The 15,657-nt window shown below is 42.1% G+C and overlaps 2 protein-coding genes across 3 annotated transcripts; both read left to right on the top strand.

Moving 5' to 3' along the window:
• Window positions 1–65: 65 nt before the first annotated feature.
• Window positions 66–3,089, top strand: nup43 (nucleoporin 43). The gene is made up of 8 exons (XM_084560269.1): window positions 66–308; window positions 699–821; window positions 1,008–1,085; window positions 1,340–1,502; window positions 1,605–1,740; window positions 1,827–1,978; window positions 2,089–2,205; window positions 2,610–3,089. The coding sequence occupies exons 1-8, from the start codon at window positions 189–191 to the stop codon at window positions 2,837–2,839; spliced, it is 1,119 nt and encodes a 372-aa protein (XP_084416395.1). The 5' UTR covers window positions 66–188; the 3' UTR covers window positions 2,840–3,089.
• A 735-nt stretch (window positions 3,090–3,824) lies between these two features.
• Window positions 3,825–11,660, top strand: lats1 (large tumor suppressor kinase 1). 2 transcript variants are annotated; one of them, XM_084560819.1, is made up of 8 exons: window positions 3,825–4,065; window positions 4,621–5,073; window positions 5,596–5,716; window positions 6,100–7,517; window positions 8,012–8,594; window positions 8,982–9,164; window positions 10,306–10,412; window positions 10,486–11,660. In XM_084560819.1, exons 2-8 carry the CDS (start codon window positions 4,729–4,731, stop codon window positions 10,996–10,998), a joined length of 3,270 nt encoding a protein of 1,089 aa, XP_084416945.1. In that variant the 5' UTR covers window positions 3,825–4,065; window positions 4,621–4,728; the 3' UTR covers window positions 10,999–11,660. The 2 variants fall into 2 exon arrangements, with proteins under 2 accessions (XP_084416945.1, XP_084416946.1); XM_084560820.1 differs by lacking the exon at window positions 3,825–4,065 and having other exon boundaries at window positions 4,406–5,073.
• Window positions 11,661–15,657: the final 3,997 nt, after the last annotated feature.

The raw sequence follows: 15,657 nt of genomic DNA on the forward strand, positions 1-15,657 counted from the left end.
AGTAGCGTATACTGCGGTCGCTAGGGGGAGCGCTACACTACTACTATTTACTTATTTGGTCTGACTGGGCCACCGTAGTTACGTACAAAGTAGCAGGCGCGTACACTTCGCTCCTACCCATGAATGCTAAGCTAACACCAATAACAATCTGTACATTTTAACTTGGAGGAGACTTTGTTTCTGTTTCCATGGAGGGTATAAATGCTAAATACGTGTCCCAGAAAATCAGCAAAACGAGATGGCGGCCAGTGTCGTATTCCTCTTTGCAACAACCAGACATCTTTGCGACTGGCTCGTGGGACAACGAGGTTGGCAAGTTAGCATTCAATATTCAAGATAAATGAGAGGAACTCGCGCCGAAGTTCATAGGAAAATAGACTTATTTTAGGTGTTTTGTTTACTGAAGCACTTAGACATTTTGTAACTGTCAAAGTATGACTTCACACATGTCTTGAACTGTGGTGTGCCCTTTCGGCGCACTTCTCATACATAAACGTATTTTAAATGTGTTGCATTTAACTATAAATTTTATTATTTAGCTCACCTACGCAATATCTAATCTGACTTGAAGCCATGTCTTCTAAAAATCCGTGAAACAAAATAGAATAATGATTGAGTAATGTTATTTGGTCATCAGCATAATTGTGAACATTTTGATCAAATCTGTTTTAATAAGCACAAACTTGTGTCTCTTACAGAAAAATAAGATATCCATTTGGTCCATTGGGAGTCATGGAAACTCTGTCATGGAAGATGAACTTGAAGGAGACCCGCAGCTTTTATGTGAACACAAGCACGATGGAGATGTTCTTGACCTTCAAGTGAGACACTCAGCGCTTGAAAGCATTTTTTGACTCCTTTTGTTTTGTTTTGCTGGACGAATAATCTTATCTTTTTAAGTTATGGACATAAAAATAGACTGTACATCACACATATGTTGACTTACGGCAGGATGTACCAAATGTGTCTCAAGCCTGATTTGTTTCTCTTGTGTCATTTATTTACAGTTTTTGGACCAAGACAAAATCGTCACAGCGTCATCAACAGGAGCAGTCACCGTTTTCCGACACCACCACAACAGTCAGGTGCAGTCAGAGATAACAACCTGATGGGGTTGAGGGCCTGCCTTGTATTTGCTTAGTGTGAAATGTGAATTACAAATGATGTTCTGTTGACAACTTGAATTAACCCTTATTCAAAAGAGGAATTAAACTAAATGTAGCAACTGATTTGTGACAGTCTGGGACACAAATATGGTGCAGTTCAAGGCGGGAAATGTTACGCTTCTCAGTGGGATTTCTGTCTTGCTTGTGTTTTAATTCTTTTCTCTTGATTGCAGACAATATCAGTTTCTCAGCACTGGGAGAGAGCGCATCGTTACCCTTGTGACAACGCTCCCTGTACCGGTGTTGTGTGCAGCAGTCCTGAGATCGTGACCGTTGGTGAAGACGGCAGGATCATCGTCTTCAGAGCCGACCAGGAGGGAGTCACTCGAATCATAGGTGAGACTAAAATGAAGCTATAGCCAGACTGTATGTCACACTGAGATGCACGTGAAGTGAGTTGATACTAACATCTTTATTGGTTTGTTTAAACTTTGCCAGAGAATGCAGACAGCAGCACAATTCATGCTGTGACGTACTTGAGGACGACGGAGATTTTGACGGTGAACTCCATTGGCCAATTAAAGCTGTGGGATTTCAGACAACAAGGCAACTCACCATCCCAGATATTCTCCCTGTAAGATCTCTGAAAATGCATTCCTGTATGTGTTTCCTGTTCTGTTTTTTTTTTTCTGTGGCTGATTATTAGTGAATCTTTTCCAGTTCAGGGAATAGAGTTCCTTTGCACTGCGTGGACAGACATCCAAACCAGCAGCACATTGTGGCCACAGGAGGCCAGGATGGCATGCTCTGTGTCTGGGATGTGAGACAAGGCAACACGCCCTTCTCGTTAATGGAGGCACACTCTGCTGAAAGTGAGATTTGTTGTTTGTGGGGGATAAATGAGATTACCCATACAAAAATTCAATCAAGTTGTGCGTTGTGAAGAATTTTTACTATGTATTACATGTGTTTTTCTGTACAGTGTGGGAGGTCCACTTCCACCCAACCAACCCAGATCATCTGTTCACGTGTTCAGAGGACGGCTCGTTGCTGCACTGGGAGACTTCCACACAATCAGATATGCCCTCCTTCTTACAAGGCAAGTGGGATTTATGAAATTCAACCTCCTCCAAATGAAGTTGACTTGCACCAGAAATAATTCCAAGTCAAATTTATGAGGAAGACATTTTTAGAGATTATTCTGATTGCTCAGTTGGGTCTGTATTATACACTTTAAGAACTTTTTCTACAAACCAAGAGGCAGGTAAAAGCCTCAAGTGACATAATCGGACAGTTTATGAGACCAGACATCACCATATGTCTTATTTTTTGTTGAGAGAATCATCTGGCAGAACTTTGAAGCTGAATTTGTTGTTCAAAAGACCAGTTTGAGTCAGCCAAGAGCTGACAAACAGTCATATCATGCTAATGGAAGTAGACAATAATATAATAATAGAGTTATCAGTTTTCTTCTAATGTCATGATGCATTTTATTATTCCCAGGGGGCAGGAACAACAGCATGATCTCTCGTAGTGCGATGGCCCCAGCTGGAGGGAACCAGTCCCTCATCAGCGCCTGGCTCAATGGAGACTCCAGTAAAGGCCGCCTGGAGACGACTCACATGCTGCCGAGTCAGACGCTGTCCGTCAACAGCTTGGATGTACTCGGACAGTATCTCGTCTGTGGGACTGATGGAGAGGCTATTTTTGTCAATAGACAGGTCCCAGTTTAAAAAGAGTTGTTGGTGCGCAAGACAAAATGTGGATGGAGATGTTTAATTGCCACCAGTTTCGGGTTATTGTCTCTTTTGGTCAAACATGGTGCCTAAAATACTGTATGTCTGACACAACGTTTCAGTTCAGGAGTTGCAATGGTGGTCAGTATAGATAAAGATTTTTGTAAATCATTCCAGGCAGATTATTTCAACTCAAACACTTTTTGTATGGACATTTAAAATGTTATGAAACGAATAAAAAATAATAATTAAAAAAAATAAAATAAAACATAAAAATGTCTGCAGACTCCATTGACTGTTTTGTTAACACAGAAATTAAAAGTTGATTAAAAAAAGTATTTTCTAAAACTTATTTTAAAGACCGCATCTACTGTATATGAAACATTAACTATGTCCACAGGTGGATAGATGGTTAAGGGGTGAAAGCTGGAAGGCTACAAACAACAATCAGCATCCGGGTAACTTTCAGAAGTTTCCCAGCCATAATCTAATAATTCACCCGGGACACTTCCGGTTCTTCTTTCACAATTAAAGTTCTAGCATGAGAGAGTCGTAAAGGATAAAACGTCGGTGCTGACTTAGATTATCCTGTTTTGCTGAACTTCAACAAAATATGGTTTGTATAATTTCTGTGTTACATGCTTTTAATTTAAAGAACTTAAGCCCATTTTTTGACGACGTTTGTATTTATGTCTCTAAAAAAAAAAAAAACAGTAGTTGTGTATCAAAGGTGTCAGTTTCACATCGGGCAACAAATAACTGTCATTCTGCACGTTTAAGCCTTTTTATTTGTGTCTAATATTGTTTTTGACAAATAAAAATATGATTTAAAATATTCATAAACATAAGTATTGCTATAACAACCTTTCGTTAGGCATTTTGCTGTTGCATTATTAATGTCCAATATTTGAATTTATCTAAAAACCAGAAAAATAACTTGTTTTGTTTAAATTAATTCTCATAAATTACGTTAACTGAACTTTATTGTGAAGGCTACAGTACCCGGAAGCGTGTGGCGTTAATGTCGCGTGCAGCTTGTTGCTGTTGTACTTGTCATTCAGACATCCCAGGAATTCAACACGACTAGGAACCAACCAGCACGGCACAATAAGGACATTTTAAATTAAAAAAATCGCGTCCTTGTCACCGAGGAAAGTTCGAGTATATATTATTAGTTGTTAAAACAGGAAAAGTGTCGAGGGAAGTGGCAGCTAAAGGCACTGGTAAGTTGTCCAACTGAGCCAACGGTTGCCAGTTGGGATTCGAGCTAGCGGGCTAATTCCCAACCTGTTGTTAAGTTAGCCTAGCAGCAAATGGATGCCTTCAGCACACAGGCCGCGGACGGACTGCTGTCCTGTTTTATTTTATGGAAATTGAACTTATAATAACTACAGTAACACGGTTCGCCACCATGCTTAAGCGAATATGACAACTATGTTTGGCATTTAATGTTCCCGCACCTGACGCTGGATAATTAGCGTTAAAGTAGCGCTCTGTTAGCCTACAATGCTAACGGTGCTAGTAAGTGAATGGGGACTTGATTTGTGGAGTGGTAGTTTTTCCCCAGGCAGGTTTCTTTGAATTAGAAAATGTTCACAAAGAGTTAAAGGGAAATCACAAAGCTCCCATTAACTCCTAGAAATGAAAAATAGATTCCACACTGTTGTTGTTTTGTGTTAGTCTGTTAATTACTACCCTCTCAATCTGATATGCCCAACCTGTTAGGTAACATGACATGTATCCTGGATGCATCTCAAATTGGTGTTGCATTTTTCCAGCAGTCAGCGTTCAGATGTGAGGACCGACATCAGAGACCCTTGCTGGCTTAGCAACCCTGGATTGGTGACATCCTCTTCCTCCCCTTCATCGTCATCATACATGCTCTTATGAAGAGAGGAGAGAAACCCGAAGGATACAGACAGATGAGACCCAAAACGTTCCCGACTGGCAACTACAGCGGCAATAGCCAACAGATGCTGCAGGAAATACGGAATAGCCTCCGCAACCTGTCCAAACCCTCTGACCCGCCTAAAGTGGACAATGGCGGCCAAGGAAAAATGCTCTGCGAGGATCCGAGGCAGCATGGACGATGCCCCCAAAACCCTTCCCGTAAGGCGGTCTTACAGGAGATCAAAAAATCCCTGAAACCTTTTGCAATCGGGCCCACCTCTTCAGGCCCCAGTGCCAACCAACACATGTCGCTGGAACCCCCATTTCCTGGTTTTGAGGAGGTGAGATCAGAGTTTAGTCATTTGTTTTTGTTTTTTTCTTCGCCACAGAGAGTGAGAGGTTGTTGTGAAGGGTTGTCATTCTGTACATATCTCACTAACGGAGGATAATGACTCGTCGCTCTTTGTTCAGCTGAGAATTATTTTGAAAATGACAGGTATGCAAAGTGGAATGACGAGCTTTTACAGCCGACAACACAAGAGGAGTTTTTGTCCAGGTACAAAGTGGAACGGTATGCAGTATCTTTTTACTGCAACAAATGATTATAAAGTTTGTCTGAGAAAATACTTTTAAGAGCTCCAGCAGTGAGTTGATTAGTGAACTGAATATTTTTTAAGCATTTAACGTGAGAATTTAATGGATTTCATATTAGTTTTCCATTATTGGGTACTCAACAACACAGTTTGTTGAAAGATGTCTCCTCAGGCTCTCGGTCCCATAATATGACTAAAACAACAAAATAATCATTATTTGTAAAATATAATTACAGTTTATTTGCGTCTTTTTTTTTCCCCCCCCCAAAGCCAAACATCGGTCGTGGCGTGGGGCCAGCTGCAGAGAAGATGGGCAAGTTGAGCTACCAGGAATCAATGAGGGAAAAGATGGCTGTTCCCAACCCCAGCACTACAGGCCTGAAAGCCTCAGGTACATGAACAGTCCACTGGGAACAACTGTTTGTACTCTGCTTTTGTCATTCATCCTGTCTCGGTCATTCAACCTAGACATTGTTCGCAGGATTTAGGACATTTTCTTAAAGAAATGACAAAGTGCGCTGACAAAGATTATGAGTCACTGCCTCAGTTAATGGAAAAAGTTGTCTGGAAGTTTTTTTTTGGTGTAAATACTCCATTTTAAATTATTACAAAATTATTTATGGCTTCTTGGGATTATTTATCGCAGTACTAGAATAGTGCTGCTTAGACGTTTGTTTCACACCTAATTTAGGCTCAGTTTAGATAGCTTTTGATTTTATTTCATTTCATCCATTCATCTTGATTGTGGTGTTTCTATTTTTTCTGTGTCTGTAGGAGGTTCTCATATGCAGCAGGGTGTGCTGAGGAGGCCAAGCTGGAAGGGCTCTAAGGAGTCCCTGGCTCCTCGACACGGTCCTCACGTGGTGGACGGAATGATGTACCGCTCAGACAGCCCAGGACCGCCGACCGGCTTCCCACAGGGCCGCCTGTCTAACAGCCAGAGAGTCAACCCTCCACTGCAACGACCGGTTCGCAGTGTCACACCTCCTCCGTCGTCGTCAAAGCGCTACTCTGGAAATATGGATTGTCTCGTGCCCCGCATATCTCCCGTGCCCCAGCCGGGCTGGCCTGAGGGGTACATGAATGCAGCACCTCAGAATCAGCGCGGGATCAGCCCAGTGCTTGGCCACCAGCCTATCATAATGCCAAGCTCTGGTGGGAATAAGTTCACTTTCCCCCCGAACTGGTCTCAGAACGGCTCCTCTCAGCCAGACTACATGTCGGGGGGCAGTAGACAGCCTCCTCCTCCCCCGTACCCAGTCAACCAGAGCAGCCGGCACAGTCCCACTGAACAGCACATGCAGGCAATGGGACCTGCATCCTCTCCTTCTTACATTAACGGCGGAAACATGCCTCAGTCCCTGATGGTTCCCAACCGGAACAGTCACAACCTTGACTTGTACAGTATAGGTCCTCCTCAGTCCTGGTCCCAGGCTCCTCTGGCCTCTAGTCAGCACCAGTCGTCCTCTGGCAACAGCAGCAACCAGGATCTGTCCCCGTCGTGGAAGCACAACTTGCCGGTCCGATCTAGTTCTTTCAACAACCACCAGCTGAACAGCAGATCTGCTCATCCAGCCCAGCCCTCTGCCACCACAGTCACTGCCATCACACAGGCTCCCGTCCTGGAGCCAGTGAAAAGCATGCGCGTCCAAAAACCTGAACTACACACAGCTGTCGCTCCCACTCACCCTCCATGGATACAACAGGTTCCACCAGCTGCACCTCCCTACCAAGAACCCCCACCCCCCGTCCCTCAGATACCTGTAGTACCGGAGGTACCCAGCTACCAGGGCCCCCCTCCACCTTACCCTAAACACCTCCTCCAGCAGCAGCAGCAGCAGCAGCCCGGACCCTCCCCTCCGGCTTACAACGCCGGGGCAAATAAGCTCGGCGCCGGTAGAGAGGAGCTCGCTGAAGAGGAAAGCAGCGGCGGAGACAACTCCAGAGACAAGGCTGCAGAAAACCCAGAAAGCGCCGCAGCGACGGAGAAGGAGAAAAAACAAATCACAACGTCGCCCGTTCCCGTCCGCCGCAACAAGAGGGACGAAGAGCGGAGAGGAGAGTCGGGAAGAGTCGCTCTGTATTCCCCTCAGGCCTTCAAGTTCTTCATGGAGCAGCATGTGGAGAATATCTTGAAGAACCACCAGCAGAGGATTCGGAGGAGGAAGCAGCTGGAGAGTGAGATGCAGAGGGTGAGAACACACAAGTTCCCAGTTTCAGATTATTCTTACTCTTTTTTTTTTTTCCAACCTTTTTTTCTTCTCATCATCATCACTGTTGTTTATCTCAGATCTTTTTCATGCTGCTCTATTGTTTCTTAGCTGTTCTTTCTCTTGTCTCTCTCTCTCCTTGCCATCACTGATCTAAACAGCTGATCTAAAAAGGTAAAGGTCTCCCTCTGACAACAGTCATTCAAGTAAGGTGTTGTTGAGAGACGGGTGGTTGTATTTTAAATGTACCGCATGAAGAAAACGCATGCCACCTCCATTTTACTGATCGTGACACCGCTTGCTCATGTTTGATTTGGATTAATATAATAACACTTTGAGAAGATATCTTATGATTGTATAAACATTTAAACCCGTTTCCATGATGCCACTCGTATCTAACTGGGACTGAATGTGTGATTATTCGTGTCTTTTTTTTTTTCCTCTGATTGTGACTGGTGTCTTTGTCCTGTGCTCAGGTGGGTTTGTCTTCAGAAGCCCAGGAGCAGATGCGTATGATGCTCTGTCAGAAGGAATCCAACTACATCCGGCTAAAGCGAGCCAAGATGGACAAGTCCATGTTCAAGCGAATCAAGACCCTCGGCATCGGAGCCTTCGGCGAGGTGTGCTTGGCCAGGAAAGAAGACACAGGATCGCTGTACGCCATGAAGACGCTGCGCAAGAAGGACGTGCTGCTGAGAAACCAGGTGGCCCACGTCAAGGCCGAGAGGGACATTCTGGCGGAGGCGGACAACGAGTGGGTCGTGCGTCTCTACTACTCCTTCCAAGACAGGGACAACCTCTACTTCGTCATGGAGTACATCCCCGGAGGAGACATGATGAGCCTTCTCATCCGACTCGGCATCTTCAAGGAGGAGCTGGCCCAGTTTTACATCGCGGAGCTCACCTGTGCTGTGGAGAGCGTCCACAAGATGGGCTTCATCCACCGAGACATCAAGCCCGACAACATCCTCATAGACCGGGACGGACACATAAAGCTGACCGACTTTGGTCTTTGCACTGGTTTCCGATGGACACACGACTCCAAGTATTACCAGAGTGGTGTGTACCAACTTTAACTTTAGTGTTAAATTAACCTTTCACTAAAATGTTAAATTTGACGTATGTATTTTCAGAACATTAATCTGAAAGTTGATCACAACTTGGATATATTTCACTTATTATCATGTGCTACTAGGAAAATTAATATTTATGAAGCTTTTGCTTTAAAAAGGGACATTATTGATCTTTGATGATGATTTTCTGTCAATTGATTCATCATTTTCGCTACAGCAGTTACACACTTGATGCATTAAGCATCCAAATTGTCCCTTAAAGATGAATAAGTCTGAATAATAGTGTCAAGGAGAGTGTGTACCTGGAATACTTTTTATTTAATCACTTGATGCAGTAGGAAGTAATGTGTTTGTGTAATATCGCTCTCTCCAGGAGATCATGTGAGACAGGACAGCATGGACTTCAGTAAGGAATGGGAAGATCCAGCTAACTGTCGCTGCACGGACCGTCTGAAGCCTCTAGAGAGGAGGAAGGCCCGGCAGCACCAGCGCTGCTTGGCCCACTCGCTGGTTGGGACACCCAACTACATAGCACCAGAGGTGCTGCTCAGAACAGGTACAGTAGCTCAGGAACATGACATTTTTTGAATATTTCTTTTAATATTTTATTTGCATTTTCAGTTTTTACTGCAGATTTTTGCACACATACAGCACATGGCTGACATTGCGTAGGATGTTTGCTTTCTTTTCTAGCATTAGAAGCCAAAGACATGTATGTTTCTGCAATCAATAGTTACAGTATCAATCAATTCATTTTTTGTCAATAAATATGACAAAATGTTGCTGAATTTACCAACAGAAACGCTTAATTAAAGGTGCAGTAGGCAGGATTGCGAAGATCCAGGACTTAGCCAAAAAATTTGAACATCGACAACTTCTCAGTCCCTCCCCACTTTCCGCTAAAGCCCAAAACGGTCTCCCAAGCCCCTCCCCCCACAAGGGAGAGCTGTGCACGATAGAGCGCGTGCATATTGGCCCTGGAATACTGTGCACGAGCAGAGAACCGAGAGAGAGCGAGTAAACAAACTAGCATGGAACACACCGACGTAACAACAACAAAATAGTTTTTATAATACCCTTCGTTATTGCTAAATAATTTTAGGTAAAAATATTTAGCAATAGTCAACTTTAGGACAAAACCAAGGTTAGGCTGTTTCTGAAAGTAGCCTACATCGGTGATGTTTGCTATCAATAACAGTTAGAAGGATTCATTGTGGCGTTTTATTCCACAGTTTAGATTTATCAGTTTGCTATGTGGTAGATATATGACCGCTACCTGTTGATGTGGTTAGACGTTTGAGAGTGAAGCTGAGGCACAGGCCTCAGACGAGGATTACGTCCCGGCTCCTTCTACACGCCCGCGGACAAGTGGTGCGAGGTGGTGGAGGGAGGGGAGGGCGCTATGAAATGCATGTCCATGAGCAGTGATTGACACTCTGTTAGATACACCCCTGGACGTGATTGGTGCGTCTGAATGTGGAGCGGTGGATGTCTTGCAAATCGCGCTACAGGCTCTAGGAGGGGCCAGAGGAGCCGAATTTTTTTTTTTAAATGACCTGCTTTATGCAATTATACTTGAACATAGGGTCAGTTTCAGCAAATATGACAGAAAGTTAGTTTTATAAAAGTTGCCTACTGCACCTTTAATTAGTTTCCTATAAATTTGTCTGACAAATGCGTTTTTTAATCTTGTGCAGGATACACTCAGCTCTGTGATTGGTGGAGCGTAGGTGTCATCCTGTATGAAATGGTTGTTGGGCAGCCACCCTTCTTGGCAAACACACCCCTGGAGACGCAGCTGAAGGTATGCAAGGCAGCTGCAGTGAAATGTCATGCATCCACATTGTTTGCTGATGTTGTTTTTCTGTTGAAACCAGGTGATAAACTGGAAGAGCACGCTGCACATTCCCCCACAAGCCAAGCTCAGCCCCGAGGCATCAGACCTCATAGTTAAATTGTGCCGCGGCCCCGAGGACCGCCTCGGTAAGAACGGCACTGACGAAATCAAAGCTCACCCTTTCTTCAAGAGCATCGACTTCTCCAGCGACCTGAGGCAGCAGGGGGCGCCCTACGTCCCCACCATCACTCACTCCACGGACACCTCCAACTTCGACCCCGTGGACCCGGACAAAATGTGGAGCAGCGACAGCGATGGCGAGGACAACCTCAACGACACCCTGAACTGCTGGTTCCGCAACGGCAAGCACCCGGAGCACGCCTTCTACGAGTTCACCTTCCGCCGCTTCTTTGACGACAACGGCCACCCGTACAGCTGCCCCAAACCCATCGAGTACGAGGGCTACGACGAGGACGAGGCCGACTCGGAGGGAGCAGCGCAGGAGGCGGCCGACTGCTCGGCAACACAGGGCCGAGACATGGTCTTTGTATAGGAGCTCAGGAGCTCGGCCTCTTGTACAGAACGGTTTTGCGTGTGTTAAGGGGGTTGAAACGGTACCGCATTTAAAACCTCGAACCATAGGAACATGTGTTTGGAGGAGCAGCACACGATCACATTAACAACAAGATACAAGAAGAGTTTTTAGGACGTTATTGTTTTTCTCACCAGGAGTTATTTTAAATGTGAAGCTAGGCTACAGACAGTTAGCTTATCTTAGCATAAAGACTGATAACAGTTACTCTGGCTCTGTTCTCACTGATTAACTCCTTGTAGGCCAGTCCAAATTGTTAAATTGGAATATTAATTTAAATTTTCTGTGGATGCCGTTTAGTTCATCCGACAGAATGAGATCTTTTTATTGTTGAGAATTTAGTTGTGATCAGAAAGCCTGATGTAGCCAGCCTAACGGCAGATCTTTAAACTATTATCGTACGTCTGAGGGAACTTAAGTAGACGAGGAACGGCCATTTTGTTTCGCGCGTTTCATCGATCCCGGACAGAATCAAACCAGACTGTTTAGCTTTTACCTTTGGCTGCCTGTTTCTCATGTTCATGCTAAGCTAACTAGATTTACCTTTTAGCCAACTTCAAACTCCTTCAACTCTCGTTTTCAAGTAACTTCAATAACGTGCGCTGCCTAAAAAAATAAAACCTTAAGAGGAAGTGAAGGGGGGTGGGGTGGGGTGGGGGGGGATCATCAGGGTGCTTTCTTTGACGACATATCTGAGCCCCGCTCCCTTGAAGCCTTAATTTATTTAAGAAGTCGTAGCTGGTGTTGCTAGCGTAGATGCCGTTTGAGTGTGGGAATTTAGCTGTTTGAGGGAAAAAAAAAAAGTTAATTTATATTTTAATGTATGTTGCAATGGGGGACTTAGTGTAGATAGAAAGTTGCAGGGATAAATTGCTCTAATTATTTCATTGCTGTGCCTTTTTGATTTATTTTTTTATCACCTTTTCACCAAAAAAATAAATAAAAATAAAAAAATAGAAATAATAAGAGGGTTAATCAGACTGGCATTTTAAAATGAGCGTAGCAGTAGTAGTCGATTGAACTACAGTAGGTTTTTGTTTTATTTTTCTAATTTATACCTAAAATGTATTTATAAATGAAGTTGTATACAGTGGATGTAAATATATTTTTTTTCGTTCTTCCTCTGGGCAGGCCCTCGTCATTGTCCACCGCTGCTGCCTTCTGTCAATATCTGTCTCCAACACTAACTCATAGACTCGTCTCTCAACCAAAGCACTAAATAGAAGGTTTTTACTCATTTTCACAGGAGCTGGCTGTCAAGCTTGTTTACAGCGTCATGGCTTCCCAAACCTGAAAAAGGAAGGACTTGACCAGACTCAGGATTTCACTCCATCTAGTTTATTTGACCAATAAACAAGGAAGGTGAAAAACCTTTAAACACAAGAATAAAACAAATGTAAATAAAAAAAAATTAACCTTATGTCTTAACCCAAATGATTTAATACAGATTTTAGACGTGACATGCATTTCTCTCACAATTTTAAATAAATACTCTTTTATAACTTCAATGAAATCAAGCATTTTAAACTAATTTTACTGTAATGTTTAACAACTGTTTCTGAACAGAAATACCCTTTTTTTTATATACATAAAGTATTTTTACTTTGCATTTTAATGAAGCAAAAGTTCACTATATTTATACTAATACTATTCAAACACTTCATCTACTATTTTCTATTCTTAAACACAGTTTTAAGCAACCTAATTGGCCACAATTTGATTTACAATTTAAACAAATATTTTATGGTAAATAAGGTAGGTAACCCAGAGAAACAAAATAAGCATAAATTGTACATCTTGATAGTTTAATATCGAAATAAATGTTAAGCCAACTGCAATGACAACTGCTACCTGTAAAATTAACTTCACCGTATAAATAAACAATATTAATCTCTCCCATCAGCAACAGACAGTACAATTCATTTACCCCAATTCATTTACCCCAATACATTTACCCCAATACATTTACCCCAATACACAGACCACAACACAGCCAGAGATCACATTTAGGTGAAGAGACGTGAGCTTACCGGTAGCCCTTTTGATGTCAGTCCTTATCCCATGCGCTGATTCATTTGTAAAGTGCTTCTTCAGCTTTGTTTCTGCTGTCCTCCTCCTCCTCCTCCTCCTCCTCCTCCTCCTCCTCCTCCTCCTCCTCCTCCTCCTCCTCCTCCGCCGCCTTGCACGCAGCCAAACGGTGCTGTCTTTACGTGTACTGCTGATTAGTCTAATTCCACTCACCTGCTGAGGGGCGCCGCAGAGCAGCACGCCCGCTGTTACGCGCACGCAGCAGCACGCACGCACGCACGCACGCACGCATCCACACCTCCAGGCAGATCCCCGCAACACTGGCATTTAGAAAGTAGCTACAAATGCCTTGCTTTTAGGCACTTCGTCTCGTAGGACTCTACTTTGTGACACATCATGACGAGTTTACAACCAGCTGTGCTTCTGTGCGTGTGTAGGACACTTCCCCTGAATGTAGTTCATTAACGGTGACCACTGTCATTCTGCACTGGTTTTGTGTTCTCATTGTGAGAGAATTTCTTTTTATTTCATTTTTTGTTTTGTTTTGTGTGTGTGTACATTATTGCTCCAGGAGGTTTGGGAAGAAGGTGATAAATAAAAATAAAATGTAAAGAACAAAACACATTTATTTTACATGCACACCAGCTGTGTCGTTTTCTGAAAAAATGAACAAAAAAAAACTAAAGACGATGCCTTAAAATCTAGTTTAGTTCTAGTTCATGTCGGTGCTGCCACCAGATGGCGACAAAGACGGATAATAGTTGGGTGTCACTAAACTGGAGCAGTGTCCCAGTTACCTTTAACACGCTATAGTCAAATATCTGTCAACACCAGTGATGGCTGTGGACTATTTTCAGAGTTGATACATATGTAATTCATGCCTTTATACCAATGAGACATGAAGTTATGTACCAGGAATTAAAGTTTTTTAACTTATCTGCTTCTCTTAGCTTTCTCTCCTGAGCTTCTGAAGAGTCCAAATATCCCTATCTTTGGAGTTTTAATCTGAGTTTATGTAGTTTTAAGTATTATTTATATTGTTTGTTTTTTTTAAAAAAGCTACAAGTGTATTGGAATAGCAATGCAAATTTTATTAAAAGTCATTCCTCTTCACTCAATTGCAGTTTAGAGTGTAAGACTTAACATATCACTCTTTTTAATTGAATTCATCTTAATGAGGTTGAAGGTTAGACAGGAACAGGTGTTAACTCCACTGAGTAACCAGTGCTGAAGCTAATCTGAATTAATCTGCATAAAGATTTAAATTTACACTGATCATTCCTCGTGAGGTATCCCAAAGGTGGTGTAGGTAGGACACAGCTCTTGATCATAGTTCATTAACGTATTGGAGGTAAATACTGAAAAATGTACAAAAAAAACCCTAAAATTTCTAGTTTTCTGGCATTTACTTATTTATTTTTTAATCTGCTAAAAGTTTCATCCCGTTGGGAAAAGTTACAGAAGATTAAAAATGCAGCAACAAGCCTCGAGATCAGCTTCTTCATTTGTTGTTGTTTGGGCAGTAGTTCTTAAGGAATGATGGCTGACACCTGGGTTGGTGTGATTGCTAACCTCTATCTGTAGGTGTCCGAACTGCTCTGACAGCAGTTTCCTTATTTTGCTGCTGCTGAAATCTACTTAATATACTCTATTTAAAAATAAATAAATAAATAAATCCATGTTTCTGAGTTTACTTCACTAAAATACACTTTGACATTTCAGCAGCTACTAACAGTGTTGTAATATTACCTTGTTTTATTTTATCTTGTCGTTTCTAATCCTAATAGTGAACTAAAATCTACAATTTTATTACTTTAAATGTTAAAATTGTTGGTAATTGTTGTAGATTTAGTTCATGTTGGCATATTCGGTATTAAATAATCTTAGACGTAGAGTCATTTAAGTTGTTAGACATTCTTTGTCTTAATTAACCTTAAAGATGATGACATTTTGTGTCTGCAACAAATCAGTATATAGAAATAGATGGAGGCTGTTAAAAAAAAACATCCCTGACATTGTAGTCTACTGATTGATTACTTTGATCAGTTTGAACTGCAGAAGTGTCTTTTGCATTAGCTAAATGGGATGTGGAGTCGGTAACTAACAGCACTATAATGTTACTGTCATTTTTAGTTTATCTTGTAGCTTTTAATCCTAATAGTGGACTAAAATCTACCATATTGTTTCTTAAAATTTTTAAATTGTTGGTAATGGTTTCAGATACAGTAAATTTGGTTTTAAATAATCTTAAGACATAGAGTCACTTCTTCACGTAATTCACCTTTAAACACGTTAAAAACTGCATTTTGTTTTCCCACTTGGCAGTTAAAAGTATAAAATTTTGGGACTATTTCATGTAGATAAAAATGAGAACGACAGTTTGTTACAGCGCCTACAAGTAAACAGAATTATTTGCTTAGTTTGTAATCTCAGATAAGTGACTAAAAATGGATGGAGGATGTTAAAAATGATGCTTTTTGACATTGTAGAGTCTATTGATCAGTTGCCTCCATCAGTTTGAACTGCAGAAGTGTCTTTTTCATTAGCTAAATTGGGAGTAAGTAAAAGTACGTCTGCCATCTTTAAATATTA

The sequence above is a fragment of the Chelon labrosus genome (assembly GCF_963514085.1).
Source record: "Chelon labrosus genome assembly, chromosome: 14".
Taxonomy (NCBI): Eukaryota; Metazoa; Chordata; class Actinopteri; order Mugiliformes; family Mugilidae; genus Chelon; species Chelon labrosus.